This window comes from Perca flavescens, chromosome 5, assembly GCF_004354835.1.
Source record: "Perca flavescens isolate YP-PL-M2 chromosome 5, PFLA_1.0, whole genome shotgun sequence".
NCBI classification, from domain to species: Eukaryota; Metazoa; Chordata; class Actinopteri; order Perciformes; family Percidae; genus Perca; species Perca flavescens.
In genome coordinates, this window is record NC_041335.1 from 16,023,509 (window position 1) to 16,046,814 (window position 23,306).

At 41.3% G+C, this 23,306-nt stretch overlaps 1 protein-coding gene across 3 annotated transcripts in view; it reads left to right on the forward strand.

The window, feature by feature from the left end:
- Window positions 1–1,518: 1,518 nt before the first annotated feature.
- ssbp2a (single stranded DNA binding protein 2a) overlaps window positions 1,519–23,306 on the forward strand; it is a 57,724-nt gene continuing 35,936 nt past the window's right edge. For 2 of the 3 annotated variants that reach the window (XM_028577503.1, XM_028577504.1), the window contains exon 1: window positions 7,891–7,985. In XM_028577503.1, coding sequence (XP_028433304.1) covers window positions 7,906–7,985 — 80 coding nt within the window. In that variant the 5' untranslated portion in view covers window positions 7,891–7,905. Of the gene's footprint in view, window positions 1,643–7,890; window positions 7,986–23,306 lie in introns of those variants that run through there. The other variant, XM_028577505.1, reaches the window with a different exon arrangement.

Sequence of the window (23,306 nt, forward strand, 5' to 3'; positions counted from 1 at the left end):
CCCTTAGCACACGCATGCATGTACACATGCTTGCACACACACACACACACACACACACACACACACACACACACACACACACACACACACACACACACACACACACACACTAACACACACACTGTGTCTTTCCAAAGCTTAGGCTACTACTGTCTGGGAATCAAGTATTTTGTAAGACAGTCTGTAGTGTTTTTCTGGTCCTGAATAGCACCAAGCATTGGTCCATTTCTATTCTCTTGTGCTCTTTCTTATAGTGGATTTGCCATAGGTACATTGTGACGGTGGAGTGAACCCTCCTCTCTGTTAGCTGCCAGACTGAGACAGCAGCATGACGTAGCACTTCTTGCCTGCTGCATATCCAAAACACACACACACACACACACACACACACACACACACACACACACACACACACACTCACACAATGTTTTGTGAAGATGTTTTCTGCAGTCATGGTGACCTCTGTGTTTTTGTAAAAACCTGTGTCATTCCCATGATCATCAGCACTTCCTATCAATGTGTGAGGCCTTTAGAGGATTCCACCTGTTGAACAAACTCACATACGTATCAGTACTTCAACAGGTCATCATTTACACTTTACTGATCATCCTCAATGTCCTACTGCATTTATCTGAAACTGAAGTATCAGTGGTTTTCCCAAACATTTCCTCTTGGTGGTGGAGCAGCTGCACAGTGACAGTGCTACAAGCATGTATGTACAGGAAGGCTTCTTTTGTGGCCACATCTTCCCACTGTGCACCCTCCCTGTGCATGCTGGGTATATTGTTTACAGGCCCTTAGTAGTGCTTGTCTGTTCCCAACATGCTCTGCTCCACACGTTTGGATATCTTAACACTTTGGTAAATAAAAAGTAATGCAAATGCACGTCTTATTTGCAAGACTTATTTGCGCAGTGTGCTGTGTTTGTGTGTTTTTGTGTGTGTGTGTGTGTGTGTGTGTGTGTGTGTGTGTGTGTGTGTGTGTGTGTGTGTGTCGGTAGAGGGTGTGATTGTCTATAAAGGAACAGCCAAAGCCAGTTGTTTCAAATCCTAGTTGGACGGTTTCAAATCGCCCCCTTGCACTGAGAGAGGAGAATAGAGGGAGGGGGTGCAGATTGTGTGTGTGTCTATGTGTGTGTGTGTGTGTGTGTGTGTGTGTGTGTGTGTGTGTGTGTGTGTGTGTGTGTGTCAGTGTGACTACATGTCAGGAGAGCTATTCCAATCAGGGAAGGGATGGGAGAGACGACAGACAGACAGACAGACAGACAGACAGACGACAGACAGACAGACAGACAGACTTCAGACAGACAGACTGGGAAAGCAGAGGGAAAGAGAGACAGAGAGAGAGAGAGAGAGAGAGAGAGAGAGAGAGAGAGAGAGAGAGAGAGAGGAGGGGTGGAGCTATTCTGTAAGGGGCGTGGTCAAGGAGCTGTCACTCACTTGCGGTTGCCATGGTGAGCGGGCGGTCCTGAACAGCGGGACATCCAATGGGAGACGACGCTGCTTGTGTCACCATGGTGACGGGGCTGTGCCCAGGGAGGTTGTGATGGGTTGACAGGTGCGTGACAATCGGAGCTCTCTGCAAGCATGTACGCCAAAGGCAAGAGTAGCAACGTGCCGTCCGACAGCCAAGCCAGAGAAAAGTAAGTTTTATTTATGGGGGAGGAAACCGCGGCTGTGAGGGAAGTTCATGAGCGGCCAGGGGCAGTCACACACGGAGCTGCGGTAGGGGAGGGCGCACGGCGCTCCACTCAGCCGCACGGAGCTCTCTGCTCAGCGCTCTGCAAGGCTGGAAAAGTTGACTGCTTCATTTATTTGAAAGAAGATAGACATTTCGTCGGCTTTTTTTTTTTTTTACTGTAATTAGACCGAGACCTTTAGAATGTAACACGTCGTTTAACTGCTTAATCCTGCTGGTTAATTTAAGGATTTTCTCCTTCTCTTGTGATGTCTTGGCATTTCTGTGCTTGTTGTGCCGTTTCATTCCATTCCGAGCTATATTCATTTTAAACACTGATTTGTAAACGTGCATCTGTTTGCGTGTGTTTCCTACACATGCAGTCCTATTTGACTGTTCCGACTGAGTAGCCCAGCGATTTAGCAGTTTGGGAAACATGCGGAGCGAAACTAGACATTCTCCACCGTGTGTCGGCGCAGTGGAAGCGGCAGCAAAGTCCCCGCATTTGACTGCTCGCAAGCCGCTGCGCGTTTTGAGGTGTCGCTTTTCAAAGAGACAGTGTTTTAATGCCACGCTCCTTGAGTCCAGTCACCTCTACAGTAGATGAGATTTGTGACAGCAGACGGTCATCTTGTGTCCACATTTGGCGAGACATGCACAGTCGAATAGCCTAGTTGGTCATATAGATGAGGAATCAGCCTAAAGCAATTTCGTTATACATATCAAAGATAAGCGTTTTTAATGGAAATGTTTGTCATGGCTGTGCTGTGCTTTCTGACTATTGGCAGGGCTAACAGACAGAGAACAGAGTTTGACCCATAATGGAACTAATTAGGCTTTTTTCGATATCAGACAGGAGCTTTTACATTGTAAAATGTAGGTCAGTTTTGGAGGTGTACAGGTCATTGACAATAGAATATAGTTTAAATTGAATTATAAGGTTGTAACAAATACCTAAATTCATAAAAATGTAAAAGCTGTATACAATTTGGCACATTATCGGTTTGTGCTACTTTTCAACACTACACCTTATCAGATGCAATGTATGAGATGTGAAAACTAAAACTAGATGCACAGAATAGAATAACAGATCCTGTGTGAGAGCGCTTCAAGGTGAAGCCCCTGTTCAGTTGCGTTCAAACAGGCATGGCTGCGCAGTACTTTTTTGGATGCTCAGGGTCAGCTGGTCAGCGAGCAGGGACCATAGATCAGCACCGCTGGGAAGGAGGAGCAAGTATTTATTGATGAAAGGACTTTGACTGTGACTGATAAAGGATTCAGAGAGGGAGAGAGTTATAGTATGATACAAAGATAAACTGCATTAAACTTGTATTTCTCAGTTGTTGCCATCTATGAGAGAGTCCTTTAAGATTATTTGTCCTGGTAATATGTCCATAAAAATAGATTAATTGTCTCTATTCTACCTCTATTCTGTCTTTTAAATCCAGTTCACTTTTGTTTGTCAACAGTGTGATTGAGTGTTCAGCTTCATCCCTTGAGCCCCATTCTTTATCCCCCAATCGATATGAAAAGGATAGGACTAAGCAGTGTGGCTCTGGAACTCTTCTTCCAGGCCTGGAAGATGCTCTTTGTGAACACATGTAAGCATGTGTGTGTATGTGATAAGCTTTTCTGTTGGGAAACCACACCAGATACGTATTCTGTAGAAGTGTTACTTAGGTGTTCCCCGACAGTTGGCTGAGCAGCCCGGTTCACCTATGATGTCGAGACTTCAGTTCAAATTTTCAGACGTGCTGTGTTAACATGGCCTATAAGTGGGTTGCCTGTCTTTAAAGGAAACTTCTTGTTCAAAGATGATCAAAGATCTGTTAAAGACCTACTAATTTAGAGCAACGTGGGAGGTTTAAGATGCAGGGACACCTGGCTTTGTGTGACTGAAATCATTTTGTGTTATTGAGCATAAGTCTCAATTCATTAAATGAACCGTCTACAGTGGTATCTTCTAATTTAATATAATAATCCAATAATATATTGGAGATTAGTCTTCGATATACAAACAGGCGAGATCTTTCCTGCGGACACTACATGTCCCACTTTCATATCTCACTTTCTGGGATCACATTACATTTAGACTTCTGTGTTGTTGCAGATCATTTGTTATCTGTGTTAACATTTCAAGGCGAGAGTTGATGTTGCATTGGGTGTTAATGCCAAGGCCACAACAAAAGAAAGTACTGGGTGACAAGAAAACACCAGATAAGAAAGGCTGTGAAAAGGCAAAAATCAGGCGAGGCAGAGTTTCATTTGTCTCTTAACAAGCAGCCCTGTTTATCAGCGGTGTGTATCAGAGAAGCAGAGCAGGCCCAGCGCCGCCGAGTCTTCAGTTGTTTATCATTTCTGCAGCGCAGCGGGGGATCAGCGAGTGGGAGAGACGGAGGGCAACAGCAGATTGAGGGGAAGAAGGAGGAGGGGAGAGAGCAGGACTGAGGGAATTTGCTGGATCATTAGTTTACATTGTTGTAGTATTGACCTCAGGATGGAACCCCGCAGACACGGGGCTCTGGCCACTCGCCAGTGTAGATGTAAAGGAGCTCTAAATGCAACAGACCTCTGTGCCACTGTTCACTGCTGTGTGTGAAACAGCAGAGATACAGTAGATAGATGGAAGAGATAGATGTGTGTGTGTGTGTGTGTGTGTGTGTGTGTGTGTGTGTGTGTGTGTGTGTGTGTGTGTGTGTGTGTGTGTGTGTGTGTGTGTGTGTGTGTGTGTGTGTGTGTGTAATACATATGTGTGTCCTTGCTACAGATCATTTTGGGAATACACCTTTTTGCCTCAGCAGGTTAATATATCACCGATTTCTAAATGTTTATCTGTTAGTTTTGCAGTTTGCAAACTTGGAGATAAAAACTAATATAGCAGGATAAAAATCTTGCCTCAGGAGACTCACAATATCACTTTTTAACAGATCCCACATTAAACGCTGTATAGAGGTGTTGACTACAGTATGCTAAATCTGCCAAAGAATACCAAACTAAATAAAGGAAGCTTGATTTTATTTCTCTGTAGAAAATGTGAGGTCACTTACAGTGTTAGTTAAGTTCTTTGTTCTTGATGTGAAAAACGTTCAGACATAGGTATAGATATTCTGCATGTAGAATCATTGTAACATACAACAGCAAAACATTCTATTTATGTTATTAAGTTATAGATTGTTATAAAAATATACTTTGATTATTTTCTCCTTCATAGAAAAATGCTGCATGTTAAAATACACCAAAGGGAATTATGCCTGAAGAAAAAATATTTTTCTTAAATTATTATTAAGCCCATGTACCTGACATTTCTCCAAATTGTATATCCTTTGCTGCATAAATAATGTAGTAAGAAAACACCTACTGCACAAAAAAACATGTGTCTCTAGTTTCATGAAGTACACTAAAGACGTGGCTAAAGCTGTTATCTCTTATTGATTTCCTTTATTTAATCCGTACCCTCTACAGAAGAGGATGTGCAGATGAAGAAAAGCAAGAATAGGGAAGTTAAGTTTTAAAAGGTGTGTTTACCCAAATCATGAATGCAAACACATTGTCTCACTTACTCCTAATGCTATCAATGCTACGGAGATAGTTCAGGTTGGACGGGCCACAGTTGTGAGATATCTGCTTCTGAAAAGTGCAGCGGCACATCAGTTCAATAAAGGTGAATGGAATTTTCTTTGTGTTGTTCAAAGCTCTAAAAACTCACCAGAAACATTTCTGTTCAGAAACAATGTCCCTGACCTAGCCATCAGTAGCTTTGGTTAGGACCATTTCTTAAATAATAAAGTAGTTCCAGTCACAAGCAGTTGGCAGCAAGATGTATGGATTATGCTTAGCTAGATGCTGCACACCACAAATATTTATTTGTTGACCCTTTTTAAAAGTCTAAGACAACATAGATATGCAGTCTTTACACCTATGTGCCTGTAGTGAAAACTCTCAGGGTCTCAGACTGCAACACTGTTCAGCTCTCTTCTCTCTCTCTCTCTCTCTCTCTCTCTCTCTCTCTCTCTCTCTCTCTCTGGCTGTACCTGTGTTACGGTCTGCACTTGATTTTGATTCGGAGTGACAGTACACGACCACTGACTGTGTACTGCAGTTGTTCAGCGAGTGTAGGTTTCAGTCACTGGCAGTAAGAGGACGCATTCCACATAGTTCTGGGGTTGTGGTCCTGAGTGAGTTGCATTGCAGCACATAGTACACATTCCTTATTCTTTCTTTTCTGTGTGTGTAATGAATCATGGAACAAACACTGCCTAAAAATAAAACACACACATGCTTGCAAGTCTTCTCCCTTCTCTTGATTTCTCTTGGATTTAGACATAAAGTAGCACAGTTCTAGTTTTGTGGAAGTTTTCCTAGAAAGTACAACCTGTGTTTTATCTGTTTCTTACTCATCAGATTAATATGCAGAAACTGTAAACTCACAGTTGTGAAAAGTCCAACTATCATAAGTGCTGTTGTTGTTTAGTCTGTAGTTCAGGTTCCAACTATAAATCTGGTGCAGACTTAAGCATTTATAGTGCTGTCAGAATCACCATTCTGCACACATACGTACACACACACACACACACACACACACACACACACACACACACACACACACACACACACACACCGCTTCATCTGAACCGAGACACCTCAGAATCCTGCCAGGAGGCTGCCAATGCAGCATTGCGCAGACTGAGGAAAAGCAGTGCATGCTGGGAGTGTTTATCCGACAGAAGAAATTCAGGCTGCCACTCTGGCTCTGACAGTGAGTCGCATTACAGGAGAACTGCAATAAAAATAGAGCAATATCTCACACACATGCTCACAATGCCTTGCATCGACTGTGCGGGGAATCTGATTTTGTCCGTGCCAGCTGCCACCTTATGAATGTAATTGATGAGTTTTTTGTTTGTTTACTACATCTCAGTGTCCTTGAGAAATGATAGAGGTGCACTCATTAGAGGAAAGAGAGAGTAGGATAATTTGTTAGAGCATGAACAAAGGAAATGTAGCCAGGGGATAAACACATGTTGCTGGCCAGCTTGGCGGGTGAAATGAGAGGCTGAGGATAGAAAATGAGCATCAAATTAACAAATGTAAAATGTGACTAAAGTTCAACAGTTGAGAGGTTAAAAAAAAGAAGGACTGAAGAAAGAAAGATCTAAAGGGAAAGCGAGAGGTTTTGTGTCCAGGTCTGACCGAGTCAGGTGATATCCTGCAGGACCTCATGGTCTAATGCTCCATAATGTGTGTTGGACCTCTGCACTCTACACACATCTCACTCTCTCTGCAGATCACTTACAATGGTAAGTGGCCACACCTGGTTCTGTTGGCCTAAGTCCAGCGACACAGCGAGAAACCCTTAACCCAAACATAAGAACCACACGGTGGGCCTCAGCTTCAGCTAAGTCGACAGAAAACAATATAAAAGTGCCCGATAATGTGTGTGTATCTGTACGCTCTTTGCCGCGTTGGGGCAATAGAGAGCACACTGCGAGTATAAGTCTGTAAGCCCATCTGAGCTGTCTGCTTACAGCACTTTCCCCCATATGTTTCATCCCTCAAAATCAACCTCCATCTGTCTGTCACGCTGCCTGTGTGAATGTGAACTACAACATCCAGTGATCATTATACGGCTAATAGCCTCTCCGGCTCTCATGGGATGCTTGTGAACAACTGAGAGAACACAGAGAACTGTCACTGCACTGTTGTCTCTCAGCAACACTGAGGGTCAGTAAAAGGTATCGACTTAAAACTGCTGTTGATGTATTTAATCCTCACAGCATTTTAGATTAGCATCAGTCTGGGATTACAAGAAAACCTGAGAAGAAATGGAGCTCTGACAGGTTTTCCTTTTTTTCTTTTCAGGGTACAGAGCTGTCTTCAAACGAAAGCGATGATGACAGTTTGACAAGGCCCTGATAGAAAACACTTTTTAACTTGCTGAACACATAGAGGCTGTTAAAAGTCTTCTTTAATCTGCTGGCATCCCTCCTAGTCTCTCTCTTATCCCCACTGCCAGAGATGTAACTTGCCACAGAACTGCTATCAAAGCAGCAGCCTCTTATTGAGCTGTGTGAGCCGGGGGGGAGACAGCCTCTGATCGACGCAGGCAGAAAGAGGGGTGACGTGTCAATCAACAGAGAGGACCCTGTAGAAGGCATTCTCACAGGACGTCGCCTTGAGGTTCTTGAGAAGGATCGACGTGACAAAAGGCCTCCGTCGGCATCAGATAGCATGTGGGAAAGAAGGGGAAGAGAGGAGGAGAGGGCACAGCATCCTCAAAGTCTTTTATCACTCCCTTCAAAAGACGGAGGGTACGGATGAGTGAGTTTATCACCCAGTGTTGGTCCCTTCAGACCCCTTGGGTGTCCCTGAATGCTTCTGTTTTGATTAGGAACACACCATCACACCATACTTTTTCTTTTTCTCGCACTTCTCTTCTCTTTTGTCTTCTCTTCCTTTCAAGGAACCCATTCCTCCTCTCTGCAATAGTTACAGTGTATCAGGTTTATCTTTGGGATTGAGATACTGACATTTGGGGAGTGGAGGACTCAGATCAGTGCACTGTGGATGAGTGTGTGACATGAAGCAGAGAAGGGGGGGCATTTCATCGTATGCTTTGTCGACCGTGACTGTAAAATGCGATCCATGCTGTCAGGCTTTGTTCATGGTGTTAGTGGCAGCACTTGTGGTTTTGTTAGGTAGTTTTTTGTTGTTGCCCCTGGTGACACCAAATATGCACTGCTTTGCTCCAAACCACAGCACAGTGGAGACGCTCCCTCAAAGCGCTTCCTGTAACCTGAGAGTTCCAGCCAAAAGTAAATGCTGTCGGTGGAAACAACACTTACTGTCTACAGGCTCCGTTGAGAAAAGCCCTTCTTACTGCTTTTATTTTTCTCATTACTGAAACATAAATTAGTTTTGCACCCTCATTTATTTACTTTATCTGTCCAGTATGATAGTATGTTTGTGAAATAGTCATATTTTCCCTTATGTTTATGCCTCCGGTAGGAGGCATTATGTTTTTGGCCATAACTCAAGAATTCCTACACTAATTATGACAACATTCCACACAAATGCCTATTAGGATAAAATGATGAAATGATGCCATTTTAGATACAATAGGGTAATGTAGGAAAGCTTTTTTGCACACCTCTTTTGTCGGGCAGGTGCGTAGGATATGATCAAAAGTAGCAGATCAGAAGCTTAGAGAAAATCCCGCACACTGACCATTACGCAAGCAATAATTTATTTAGAAAAATACGTTTCAGTCTTAGACCTTCATCAGATAAAAATATACAATAGGGTCAAAGGTCAACTTCACTGGGATATCATAATTCTTTGCAAAAACGCCTTTCTGGCCATAATTCAGTGCCAGAACTCAGGAACAGAAGGGGAGACATTTAGTCGGATACTGAAATGGTGATAGTAATCTTTGGTGCACACCTGATTGTATAGTCTTCTGTGCTGCCGGGTTGAAGATCAACATAACATGACATAAGTCAGCTGTCACACTCACTTTTACTGTATGACAGCTGGCCTTGTGTTCCCCAGCGTGGTTTAACTTGCATTGCTACTGTAAGGGCCATAGTGTAAGTGTGGATGCTGCTGTGCCTCCCCTGCCTGCCAAGTGTAGTGGAGGTTGGTTAGAGGCCTCTTTGCTGATATTCCTCCATCATTGATATGCAAGCTGCATCGCACAGGCGCTAGCGCAAGGTTAAGCATGCGTGACGGCCAGGCTTAGGAACTGCTTCAGACTCTCTTTCTCTCTCTGTATCCCTCTCGCTCCTGCACACACACATATTCTCTTAGCGTGCCGTCCCTCTGCATAGCCCTCAGTTCTTCTATGTCATGGCCTCAATTGTCCCTTGTCTTTTAAGAAGTTAAGCCACAGAGTTCTTCACTTTAATTATCTACAAATGTAACGTCCTTACATGACCACATACAGGCTGCCTGTCTTCTGATCCCTATAAAGTCGTCCATGACATCCCCCCCCCCGCCCTGAATTCAAGGCAGTATATTCTCTCGCTTAGGATTTAAATCTCTGACATTGAGTTCTTGACTTTTTAAGGTCCACTAAATGCCATTTCTTAACGATAGGGAAGCAGGAAGTATACATGAGTGACACAATGTGCAGAGCAGGGCAACAGTGGTACAGTACATGTCTTTTCTCTTTTCCAATTGTGTTTTTTTGTTATTAAATGGTATTAAATAATTTAAAGACCTCTGCATAAATTGTACTTGTAATTTATACTTCCTCATGTTGCAGCACGATGTATTTCTTTGAATGCTTAGTCATTTATTTATATTTCCTCTCGAGCCTCTGTGCAGGCCTTAATAGCCTCACATTCTTCCCTAAATTGCTCTAGATTGCCTTCATCTTCATCTTTCTTTTATCTTATCTCAAAGCTCTGTTGTTCAAAAGAATAGAGGCTCATTAGAGCCCATAGGAAGGAATTCTAATCCTATAAGATTAGAGCTATGCACTCCTCCCAGTCGTCTCCTCTCTCTGGTTTTGTTGGAGTTGCTGCTGATTGTGGAATGTTGCATTGTGTGAGCTGAACAATGACGCTGTGTCGCTGGCGGGAGAGGGGAGTGTCCCGGGCCGTCACATCCAAGGTCCCTCATACTACTGTACAGGGACAGGGAGGCGTGTGTAAGAGAAATAGATGGTCCTAAAGTAATCTACTCAATCTACTGGAACATTGTGTGCACAGCAACATGATTGTGTGAAGTAATCCCTCCCCCGAACAGTCATTGTCCAATCAAAGAACATAAAACTGATCTTACATGGTCCCTTATCAATGTTTTTATGCAGTCTAATACCACAGACCTGCAATAAATACTACCTGCATGAAGGTTACACTGTTCACTTTTTGTTGTTTTAGAGAGGTGCTGATTCAACTTGACTTGATTACTTTTGAGATTGTACTGTAGTTTGTGGTGCTCTTTAGTTTAGGTGTGGTTTCTAGTGCTCTGAATCAATTAGTCGATTAATAATAATCAACTTGTTTAAGTCATTTATCAAGCAGAAGTGCCCCGTTTTTTACTGGGTCAAGCCTCTCTAATTTGAGTTGTTGCTGCATTTTCTGTTTTATATCATAAATTGTCCTCCAACATCATAAGGTCTTATGGCCATTTTATATACAGAGCTGGGGATTTTTCTTTTGTCAATCGTATAACTGCATTTAAACACTCACATTCTGTTAAAATCCCCTCATCCTGCATAACGCTGGAAATATACTTTAAAAGAATACAGTAATTTACCTCGTATGATCGCTTAGTGTTGTCATCAAACTCTTAAGTTCTCTCTGTAAACAGCAGTTTAATATTCTGGGCTTTATGGCTGTGTTGCATTCAAGATTTACTGTAATAGCTTGTAGAGAAAGTTGAACAAGGAAAACACTCCTAAAAATCATTGGTGTTCTTTCAGCTGTGAAATTAAACACACTCCCCATGAGAGGTGACTCAATCTAAACAAATCACAGCCAATGAAATGGAACTCAAATTAAGAAAGTGATGGATTTGCCCCTGCTTTTATTTGATTTATCCACTTTACATGTGCTGCAAACAAATTCCACTTGTAGAAAAATAATACTGGCAGAAACCAGTATGTGTAAATGACTTTTATATAAAGGGCACGACTGGATTTCTGCTCAATTAGTGTGTTAGTAAACAGTGAGCTAGCCATCACGCTCTCTCTCTGTTTCTCCCTCTCTCTGATAAGCTGGCATTTCCTGTTATCTCAGCCCTGGGCATTGTTGTCTGCTCTGTGAGACAGTAGAGTCTCTGAACTGCTGACAGAACAAGAACTGTTTAACTTTTTTTGATTGTGCCTTTTTATTGTATTGTCTTTTCAAGTCTTCGTTGCACCTGCACTAATTTGCTGTTTCCAAGATGCAAGTGGGGGAGTGTGTCCTGCCAGAGCTGCCACCAGTCAGTATAGTCCGGTACTACTCTAACCAATATATATACCAAATGATGAATTCATCAATATCAGAATCAGAATCAGCTTTATTTGCCAGGTATGAGGACACATACGAGGAATCTTTCTTTGGATTATACATTGCTCACAAAATATTCCTTTGCCATCATCAAGGCTTACACATTTGTTTTTACTACAGACATTCTAGTGACATGAAAAAGTACAACTAGAACTGAGAAGAATGAATGGTTAAAAATATATATTAAAGATTAAGTTTGATAAAAATATTACTATATTTGTTTTAACCATAAATACCAAACATGACCTAGATCCAGCTCCTAAATGGGTAGGATTTCCTGCTTTACTTTGTCAGATGTGATAGTAAACTAAATATATTTAGGTTTTGGAGTGTTAGTTGGACAAAATAGGGAATATGATGGCATAACGTTGGGCATCACTTATGTCTTAAGGACCAGAAAATAACCAGCAGATTAATAAATTATGAAAATAATGTCCCAAAAGAGGATTAACCAATATAGTGAAGTCATATACCTGCTTAGAGATCCCACTTGTTTCTCACAATACTGATTTCGATACTTAAACTTAGACTACCACAAGCAGTGCGATTATTTGCATTTAACGTCACATGAGACTATAACTACACATCAATTCTTAATTATAAATTGAGACACACCAACATTTAAAGTGGCTTGGTCTGATTGACACCAGTGTCAGGACAGTATCATCACTGTTACAAATCCAGTATGGCATTGTTGCATCTCACTAGCTGCTGAACAAGGCTCTGTGCTCTACAGTGTGTTTACAGGTCTGAACTTCTCTGCTCATTTTAAATTTCTCTGGATTATACTATAGCATCAGCTCAGTCATCAGCTGAAGGGAAACACTCTTTCTTGTCTATATTGTGCTACATATTCAATGTTTTTATTTAGAGTTATGTAACAATTATTTAGTTAAACTGCTTCCAGAGAAATATTTCAGCAGTTTAGCTGAATTAGAGAATGTGGTTTACACAGTAAGTTTACATTTAGTTTACTGTTCTCTCTGCTAGACTCCATGTTCTATCTGTGTACTATTTTTCATGCCCAACATATTTGATGATAAACAGGTTTGGGTGTAGCCGTTAGAGTATGTGCTGCCCTTACAACACAGGGTGGAGGTTTGCAACTGCAGTTGGACTTGTGGTCAGAGTATCTTGATAAGCTGGCTGTTATCAGTCTCCGTCCAGTTCACCATGTTGCTTGGGTTACTATGTGAGTTGACGTTTTTTTTTTTTCTCTCAAAAAGGATTAAAAAAAAAACCTCTTCAAAATTGGCCACCGTTTGTTGCCACATTATAGTGCATTGTAGCAGAAACCAAGTAAAGATGTTGCATTTGTGATCTGGTGGGTATTATTATAAAACGTGTATTCCAAATAAGTGAGGAACAACAAAGTATAACTTAACCAACTATGTTAATATAAATAAACAAAAAAATGAGCATTGTTGTTCCACCACATCTATTGAACACTTTATAACTCAAAGGTTTTTTGGTGCTTTACAGTTTGTCTCTCAAGTGTGCATTTATGTTCACCTTGTATTGGATTGTCCCAAGGGTGGGGAGGGGGAGGAGAGGATTCTGGGATCTCTAGTTAATGAAAGGTAAACACAAGGTTTACACTGAGGTGAGCCAAAGAACGCAGGAGTCTTCCTCTCCTTCAGGATATGAGCTTCATTCTTTTGACTCATACTTTTACGCTTCTACAGGCAAATTCCTTTCTTTCTTTGCAGGAGGAACATTTCCCTGAAAGGTACAGCCACATGTGGGATTTCTCGTCTTTATCATGTGAGCTATTACAAATATGTTCTCTTAATGTCAGCTGATTGCAGGAAATACCGTACAGTACAACGCTGCATGTCAACATCATTATCCCTCGAGTTCATTTAACTCCTGCGACAGCATTTATCAGCCACCTGTGTAATGTCATAGAGATTTTATTTGTGTGGCTGCCGGTCAACCTCTCACACACTTCTGAAGTCAGCCAACTCTGTTCCCCCAGGCTAAAGCGATCTTTGCCAAGCCCGTGGTGGAGCATTCAGGCCTGTCACCCAGCCAGTGCTCCACTAAGGGCTTTACTATGTGTTGTGGAAGTGAGAGGGATAAAGGCTACAACAAACATTTGCTCAGCAAAGCAGCTTGTAAGACAATCTCGGTGGTGACAAAACAGGGAACACAAGCAGATAAAGCATGGTTTATTTGAGTATGAGTGTCTCTCCTCAGGCTGCTTCCGACGTCGGATTATGACACTTGTTTTGTTAATCTTCAAAGCCGAAGTGAACTTTTCACTGCTCCTCCCAACTCTCAACCGTGCACCGAACCTGCGGCTGAAGGCTACGCAGAGGCCAGTCAGCGTAAGAGAGAATGCACTTCATATGAATATCTCAATGCAAGTGCTCTGCCTTTAGCAGTGGCCATTAGAGAGACACCAGGGGATGCCGCGGAAGGGTAATGGAGAATATAGATTTAACTTGTGACCATCAGCAAAAATACCAATTAGAAATGCATCAGCGAGCAGCCAGAGATCCCCACAGCACACTGCCAGTTGGGTATTAATTGAAGGCATGTATTTGACTGAGATATGGCCAGGAGTTGAAGGAGTCTAATGGAAGTCTTTTTACAGTCTTGTCATACTTAAATAATAAATCTCAAGGTTGATAGTTATCTTTATAACTTTATCAGGTTTTTTATCATGTTATTTGATGCACTTGCAGTAGTTGTTTTTGTCTTCATGAGTTAAAAGGGAAGAAATTGTCTCATTCACCAACTGCAATTTAGTCTCCCAATTCACATTATCCCAAGGCCAGTACAGTTCCACTGTAAATTTAGCGTTAAAAGCATGCGTCAGCCTAATACCAGCTCCCTCTTTCTCAGAGATCCTGCCTGATAAAGGTGTGTGACAGCAGCAGGCATGTTTATAATGTTGTCCTTTTCAATTTCGCTCACAGGCTGCAGCATCGCTCCTCTTCTGCTCCATCCTGACCTCCCCTCACTGCGCTTCCCAGCTCCTTTCATTAATCATTTACTCTCTCCCTCTCTCTGTCTCTCTTCTGTCTCCCCTTCTCTATACGCTCTAGTCCTCTTGTTGCTGCTAGTCTTTATCTCTTTATCTTTCTCTCCCTCTGCTACATCTTTTATCTTTTTGTTGATTGGTAAATTACCTATCTTTGTCCTTCCCTTAATACTATCAGTGTCATTGCCTTTGTGTTCCATAATCTTCCTCTTTTCTGGCTTTTTCTATTCTATTCTATGAGTTTTACTGTATACGTATCCTTGTTTGTGTATGTATTGTCTGCAGTTAAAAGAATAGCTCAAACAAAGCATCTTCTGTATGCAGCTAACAGCACTTTCAAACAATTAATCCCCTCGCACCTAGCTGTCCAACACCAATCAAAGATTTATTAAAACTGTACTTTGTCCTAATGAAAATGCATCATCCATGCATTAGTCTACTGGAACCTGATTTTCCAAATAAAGTGATTTGGCCATGATCCTGTCGCTTTACCTTTCCCAAACAAGGTGTGTGCATAAATAGCCCTGTTTTTGAAGATGTTCCTCACTGTATAAAGGCTCCATAATCCCCATGTTTGTTTGGGCTGTTGTTTTCCTGAAGCCATGCGTATAGGATGAATTATTCAGCATTGTAATGGGTCTATATTTGTCGTTGTTTATCTTGCCTCAGTGCCCCCACCATCCTTATCCCTGCCCTACCACCATCTCTATCCCAGCTTTCACTTGTCTGTCTGTCTGTCTGTCTGTCTGTCTGTATGTCTGTCTGTCTGCATTGCAACCATAGCCCCTCTACCCACAGAGGATGCTCCAATTTAATGAATGAAGTGAAGTCATTTAGCAGGGCTCTTAATGGCACATAAAGCCCCGCTGCTAGGCTTGATTAATCAGGGAAAGTGTTTGGATGTCACACACAGAGCTGTCCTCAGCAGGGGCAGCGGCTAGATCACTGCGCTCTCTTTTATAGCGGGGTCCCTTTCTATTCTCGCCAGAGCTGTCTCGAGCCCGAGCTGCCAGCGCTCTCCTCGTCCACAGGTGGCATCTGTTTGATGGCAGGCTTTCGGAGGCTTTATTGCAAGGCGAGAGTTCCCTTATAGACTAGGTGTGATGATGATGATGATGATAATGTTGATGATCATGAATCTGAGTCAAAGACCGATGTCTGGGATTAGTGTTGCTCTTGTGGTCTGCAGCTCTGTATTGAGGAGTGGAGTCATGAGAGGACAGTGCTGTCAGTGGGCTAAGGATACAAAAATGAGTAAACCACTGTAAACAACGTGTCTTTACCGCTGCCTAGTGCAATAGAAGCCAGTCTCATCATTACTATATGTTAACAGAAACACCTTAGAATACAGTTACATAGCCCAGCAGTGTAATGCATATATGTTAAAACGGAAAACAATAGACCTATAAGGTGAGCCAGGCCAATATAGCAGCCGATATAAGCTTATTGCAGATGTATCTGTATTGGTGTATGTGCCGGCCAATAATTAACAAGAAATTGCAGTACAGCAATCCTAAACTAAGTTTGAGGTCATTTAGAAACACCATTACATAGTTTGTCTTGCAAAGAGCACTGAAAATTGATTTTTACACTGTAAAACATCTGGATTAGTGTGTTTCTTGGTCACAATTCTTAAAAAAAAGAAGAAATTTAGGGTAATCAAGATTGATTGCTTAAATTATGCATTTATGTTAAAATCATACCATTGGCTGTTTATCGTTTTCTGATTCCCAAATATAGAGTATCAGTCTCCCAAAAACAAGTATTGGTTAGGCTATAGAACCATGTGGCTTTTTGTCTGGCTTTAAAATTGACTTGTTTAAATGCTGACTGGCCTAATAATGCTGACACATGTTGCCAAGTGTTATTCAACTTGACTCAGTTTTGTAGCTGCCTTTGTACTCGGGTTAAGTTATATAACATGAACACGAAAAAAAAAACGTCTCATAAATCCTGACAACATATGACAAACAAGCTGCATTAGCAAAAAAGCACAGGTAGATTCTCACCAATACTGAATGAAAGCTACGTAATGATTAACATCAACACAAAATACATTGAAAATGATGCTATAAGGAAACTTTATGAGCTTTACCAAATTGGAGTTAACTGCAGGTTTCATTTTTTGTAAGGTGTAAGTGCTATTTCGTCCATTGGGAATGTAAAGGAGTCACTTGAATTGCTTTATTTTTCTGTAAAGTGTTCCTTTCGCTTAAAAAGCAAAGTGCTTCAAAGACACTATAGCTCTCGGTGGATGCTTCCCAGTGTCACTTTTACTAACATTATTCTTTGCTGTGAACACACATAGCAGAGATTTAAGACAGCAATTTAGTCTTTTTTTAGTAGGTAAGCATATCCAGGATATCATTAAAGTATTTCAACTTCCTGACATTGACTTAGCTCAATCTACATTAGGATTACTTTTCCATTGTTATTTCCTCTCACACAGAACCCATTTAAATTAATTCATAAAAATGTAATCCAGTGCATACTCTGCATAGTATGCTTATGTATATTTCATCTTTTCTGTATGTTGTGTTGTCAGCGCAGCATGTAGTTATTTGCTTTTTCTCTTAGAGAATGGTAGAAATCTGGTCTACTTTTCTTTTTCGTTGCAGGATTTTGTGTTCATTTGCAGAAGGAGGTCACAGCAGGGTGCTTTCCTAACCCCGACACCGCTGAGTGAGAATCCTCAACATTAGAATATGAAAGTTTACAGATCACACAAGTATTCATCTTGGGGCTCATCCGCTAGCACCCATCACCTCCATCCTCCCCATCTGCCTTTTTTCCTGTCTCTCTAATCCCCCTTCTCTTCTCTTCACCAGAACCTTTCATCTCTCTCTCTGCTACGCTCCTGTCACCCCATCCCTCTATTTCTCTCATTTTCTTTCTCTTTCTGTAATTATCTTTCATGGAGAGGGGGGTATGTTTCCCTCTCTGAGTGTTTGTTCTTATTTTCCATTCATTTTTCTATCAAGTTATACCTCAAAAATCACTTGTCAATTTTTTTTTACCAAAATAGGAGAATAAAAGGTGTCTTATGCTATTGTTTAAAACAGGAAGTCTGTGTATACGCACTCCTAATGAACATGTGTTCAACCCGTGATTGACCCGTTCATTTGAGACGTTGCAAGTTAATAAATCCCTGGTTGACATTCATCCAGAAACTCAGTCTGCACCTGTAATAGATATAACTACTAAATCTGGAAACCTCTTATTGTTTTAGACAACTCAGGCAGTCAGTACATTTCACTTCATTACCAGTAATATTTAACAATATCCCCATCCCTTGTATAACTGCCAGTTCACCAGAGTAAAGCAGTGATGACACATCAAACTGACCACAATTGTCAGTGTTACACATGTCACTGAAAGGCTTATATAGGGGCTCTACATGAAAATTAAATTAAAGCTAATTTACTCCGTTTTTAAAACTTGGGGGAATGACCTTGCTGTGAGATTTACAGTATCCTCACAATCTTTGAACATTCCCATATTGATAAATCATACTGATCAGGTACTTGGCAAGTAAAGTCACAAAGTAATACACAGTATCTGTATAGTCATTATGATATCATAAGCTCTAAATGTATAGCTGCTATAATGAATATTTCTTTATTGGATGTGATGTGATTGAGGACGCTTGTAGTGATGAACCCACAGAGAATTATCATCCGACTCAGCAATTCTTTTTTTTAACCATTAATTTAACACTTATTTTGGTTTTCCAGCCTGCAACTTGATTGTTGTTGTTCAGGCTCACTGCTCTTATCAGTTTCATTTCCAGGCAGTTGATTTTTAGTGAGAAAGCTATATGTATACGCTACCGTCAGTGACTAGCTGGTGAAGAAAGTGGGGCATTTAGCAACTAAAGAGCCAGATTTTCCTCAGTGGTAGGTGGAGAGCAAAACAGAGCTAAAAGAATTCACCAGGTGCAGAGAAACAAGACTCCAGTGGATGCTAATGTTAATCCATGTCTGTGTAACTAAGCAATTATTTATAAGTTCACCCTGTCAACGTTATAAGGTGTCAATTTTGTGTTTACGGCTTGTTGCGCTGCCCCCAAGTGGCCAGCAAATCAATTATTGCAGGTTTGAATATCCAGAAGTCATTTAATTTGACATGCAACATTTAACAGCCCTCAGCACACTCTTGTACAGTTTACAGTGTGCGATAATTACATACTAAGTACCAAAAGTGACAAGACATCTTTTCCCACAACTGGATTGCTCTCTAACTGCTGCTTACTGTGTAGGAGGCCATTTGTATTCATCACTTCCTGTGGGTACGGATGAGTTCCTGTCACTGCCCACACCCAACACCAGAATTTAATTTGGGCAAAGAAGGCAGATTCATAACATCTTACTTGGAGGGGGTGAGACGCTACTGTCTCCCCTGTGGTTCTACTTTGTAGCAGATAACAGACAGAGGCGTCAAAAGTATTCACATTCATTACTCAAGTAGAAGTATAGATACTAGGGTTTGAAAATACTTCTGTAGAAGTTGAAGTATCAACTCAAGCCTTTACTTAAGTAAAAGTACTGGTTTCAAAACTACTTAAAGTATAAAAGTAAAAGTAATGTAAGGGAAAAAAATGCCATTAAGGACAAAAGCTTAGCCCACCCCACAGGGGCCTAATAGTGCACTACCCCACTTCCACAAAAAAACATTTTTCTAAAGGCCATAGTGACTATAATAATAAATATTAAAATCATTCCTACAAACTCAGAAGGGCTGAAAAAAGGTGACACATCTCTTCTGTGTTTTTCAGACAACGGCAGCTACAGTCTGGTGTAACAATCCTCTCCAGTGAAATACAGACACACTTACACCATTTAGCTGTCAGCATTTTAACCGTGTTTACTCCAGCTGCTAGCTAGTGGTAGGCTAACGTTACCTGCTGTCGAGTGTGGTGTTAACTAGCGTCCCGTGCTGCAATTTTTCAGTTCCCTCTAACGTCCGTTTTGGGAGCATCAGAGAGAAGCGCAGGCATTTAAGTAGGACCTAAATAAGGCACCGAAATCCACTTTGCTCTTCGGTCCGGTAGATAACAGTTAGGTTAAGGCACCGTGCCGTATTAGCACCAGGTCTGTGCAGGTGCACAAACCAATATGGTGTTGGAATGGTATATGTTTATACTCATCCAACCACAATCAAATTCACTCTATCTGGATGGCGCGATTTATCTGGATAGGTTTTTTTTTGTGTGTGTTTTTTTTGAACGATGACAACCTGGAATGAAAACAAGCCAAACTGAAATAGGAGTAACAAGGTTATTTTTTAAATGTAAGGAGTAGAAAGTACAGATAATTGTGTGAAAATGTAAGGAGTAGAAGTAAAAAGTATGCTGTAAAATAATTACTCCAGTAAAGTATAGATACCCAAAATTTCTACTTAAGTAAGGTAACAAAGTATTTGTACTTCGTTACTTGACACCTCTGATAACAGATGTAAGAGATAATTTTACAGTTTAAACAGAAATATATGTGCAGCTACAAGAAAAACTGTGACCTGCACCAGACAGTTTTACCAATAATATAGTCTATATCGACGGCGTTTCATTTATGGGATTGTACGGAGGTTCCGCCGGATGTCCCTCATTTTTGGCCGGATGTCCCTCACCTTCCGCTTCCTTTGTGTTGGCATTCTAAACTCCATTCGTTTTGGGAAACGACAAACAATTATATTTATCTTTTTTTTTGAGTAAAAAACTTCACCCAAACAAGTTCCTTCCCGAGGTTATTTTGCAGAGGCATCATATGTGTGTCCGGCACTTAGCGCCGCCCAAGACGATTGTGATTGGTTTAAAGAAATGCCATTAAACCCGAGCACGTTTTTTTTCCTGTCCCGTATTGTTGTGTAGATTAGCCTTCCTCCGCAGCGCTCTGGAGGACACTCTGGCAATGCGAGACTACCAATAATACAGTATAAATGCTTTATACAACTTAAGTACTGTGGGAGCAAGGTATTACTGTGTTATTACATCTGCTGAAGAGGTGACTTGCGCTTCACTGAAAGAGCATGTTTACAGTCAAGAATGTAGTTAAGATTTTATTGCTTTTCAAATATGTGTTATTAGGCTATGTCAGCATGGTAGCAAGTCTTGTAAATATGTCGATTGACATGCCAATTCAGATCAGCAGTATAATCACTTTTCCATTTCATCTTTAACAAGGGTGAAATAATCTGGAGCTAATCTATAACAGGCAAATCCAATCAGTGAAACATATTGTCTGTTGTAATTTGAAGCTCTGCCAGTCTTTGATTGCCATGGCAGTAAATTGATTAGCAGTGATCTACTGGTCCCTCCTAAATGCTGATCTTGGTAAATCAATTCATGCCTTTTTTCCTTAAACTGAGGTTGTGGTTGAGCCCCAAGCTACCTTCGTCTCCCTGCTCTCCGTACGGCTTAGTAACAAAGCAACATAGACGCTGTGTCGCTGTTTCTGCCTGCTGCCTTCATTAAGCTAAGCTCGATGTCTAACTGTTGAAGCTTGCAGGCTGTCTGGTCTTTTACAGATTCACAGGAGCAGTCAGGATGGGTTCAGTTGCAAATATGAATTTAATTAAATGTGACTCACAGAAGACAAAACCACTCAAATCTGAAGGAGAAAAGGGTCAGGTGTGGATCTTGAAGTCCACCCCCTCTGCCCTACCTTCTCCACTTGTACCAACTCACTACAACTACCTCACACACACACACACACACACACACACACACACACACACACACACACACACACACACACACACACACACACACACACACACATAAACACACACAAGGCAAATGGGGAGAGGAAGCAAAGTGGGAGGCACCTGATCTCTTCAATCATCCTGGTTGCAGTTGTGATTAATATAAAGTGGTTCTTATTTACAACACAAATTGCCAGGGCAGACAGGTAGGAAATAAAAAATGTCTTTTCTTTTTTCTGGTGTATGTCCGACAGCAAGGGCAAACACCAGAAGAGCTTTAATGTGAAGTGACTAATATGGAGTCAAAAACCATTAGAAATGCATTGGCTGCTTCAGTTTGAGCACTTTTACCACAAATCCTAATGCAAAGATTATTTAAAGTGACAGTTTATTTAATGACACGAGAGTCTTTGTAATGCTTTCACTTTATTATGTCAAATATAGAGGATTCTTAACCTTGAACAGTCCCCCGTGCTCTAATCCTCAAACCTTATCTCTGCTTAGTATTTTGACTGTCAGTCAGTCAAATTCCAATTCAGCTGAACAAGTGGTAACTGAACAATGAGAGAGCAGCGTGAGGGTTTTTTGTGTTTTCAAAGCCTATCACTCGTCTTTGAGGAAATTAGTAGTTTTGAGTTAAAGTTCAATAGATAGGCCCTATTGAGTGCTAACAACGTGCCTTCTTCTGCTGCTTTGCTGTCTGCTTATCAGTCCTGTTTCTGAAACAGCCTTGTGTTGGTGTGTGTTAAATACATAAGAGATAGGAGGGAGAGGAGTGGTTAAGCTGTTAAAGTCTGATTTATGTATGTTTTTTGCAAGCGCATTTAAACCGTTCTGTTTAAGGTCAGGAGCAGTGAATGAATTAGCTTGTTCGTGTTTTTTTTCCTTTCCTTTTATCTTTTCTCCAAAACTTGCATGAACCTGCTTACCTTTGCTACCCTGTAATGTTTTTCTTTATTTCATTAGATAACCTTTGCTCCCCACTGTTGCCTTGATGCTTCTACCTTCACTGGGTTTCCTCACTTCCTTCGACCCTTTCTCTGTATCAGGCCAAAGGTCACATCTTACAGATCCGGTGAAATCAATCAGGTCAAACCTTTCAGCTACTGAGCGAGGCTTTGTTTATATGAGGTAATGGACAGCTGACTGGATACAGGCCAATGCAAGCTGAGGACAAGCTTTCATTTCTTTCTTTATTACCACTGACACAATGAATTCATCATGCAGTCCATCAGGCTTGTCGCCATCGCTGTGAATGTATTCATTGCAGAGACACAAGATCTTTCACTTATAATGGATAGTTATGTCCTGATGCTGATGTTAGGGTTCACATGCAGGGAGAGTGACAGATTTAGACAGGTTGACAGGAAAACTATGCAGAACAAAGGAATTTTTGACTAGAAATGTTCAGAGTTGTACAGTGCCTTGGATAAAAAAAAAGGCTGCATCTTTTATTCATGTTCTGTTGTCGAGGTGTCAAGAGTTGTGTCAAGCGTCTCACTGTTCTGTTAACCTTGTCCCTGTGAAACGTTCTGTCTCTATCTCTTTGGTTAAACATTACTGCCAGGCCACGGGGGGAATGGAGAGAGAGAGAGGATGGGATGGAAAGAGGGAGGGGAGGATAGTGAGAAAGAGCTTTATGCTGCTTCCCTTCATCCTTTCATCATCAAACAAGCATGTCCTCTTACCAAAAAGAGTCCAAGATGAACGCAGCGTCATCAAGACAGAAAAGGCACACAAAGAGAGGAGTAGGAGGAGGGGAGACAAAAAAAGTGATGAAGAAGAGAGATGGAAATGGAGGAGGGGATGGGGGAGGAGGAGGGGTCGAGACAGAGTACCTGTGTGCAGAGCAAAAAGGTGTGCAGTCCATCATCTTCAGACAGGCAGACAGGGCTGTCTGGGAAGTTTATTTTTACCTCAATATAGGAGCAGTGTGGATCGGC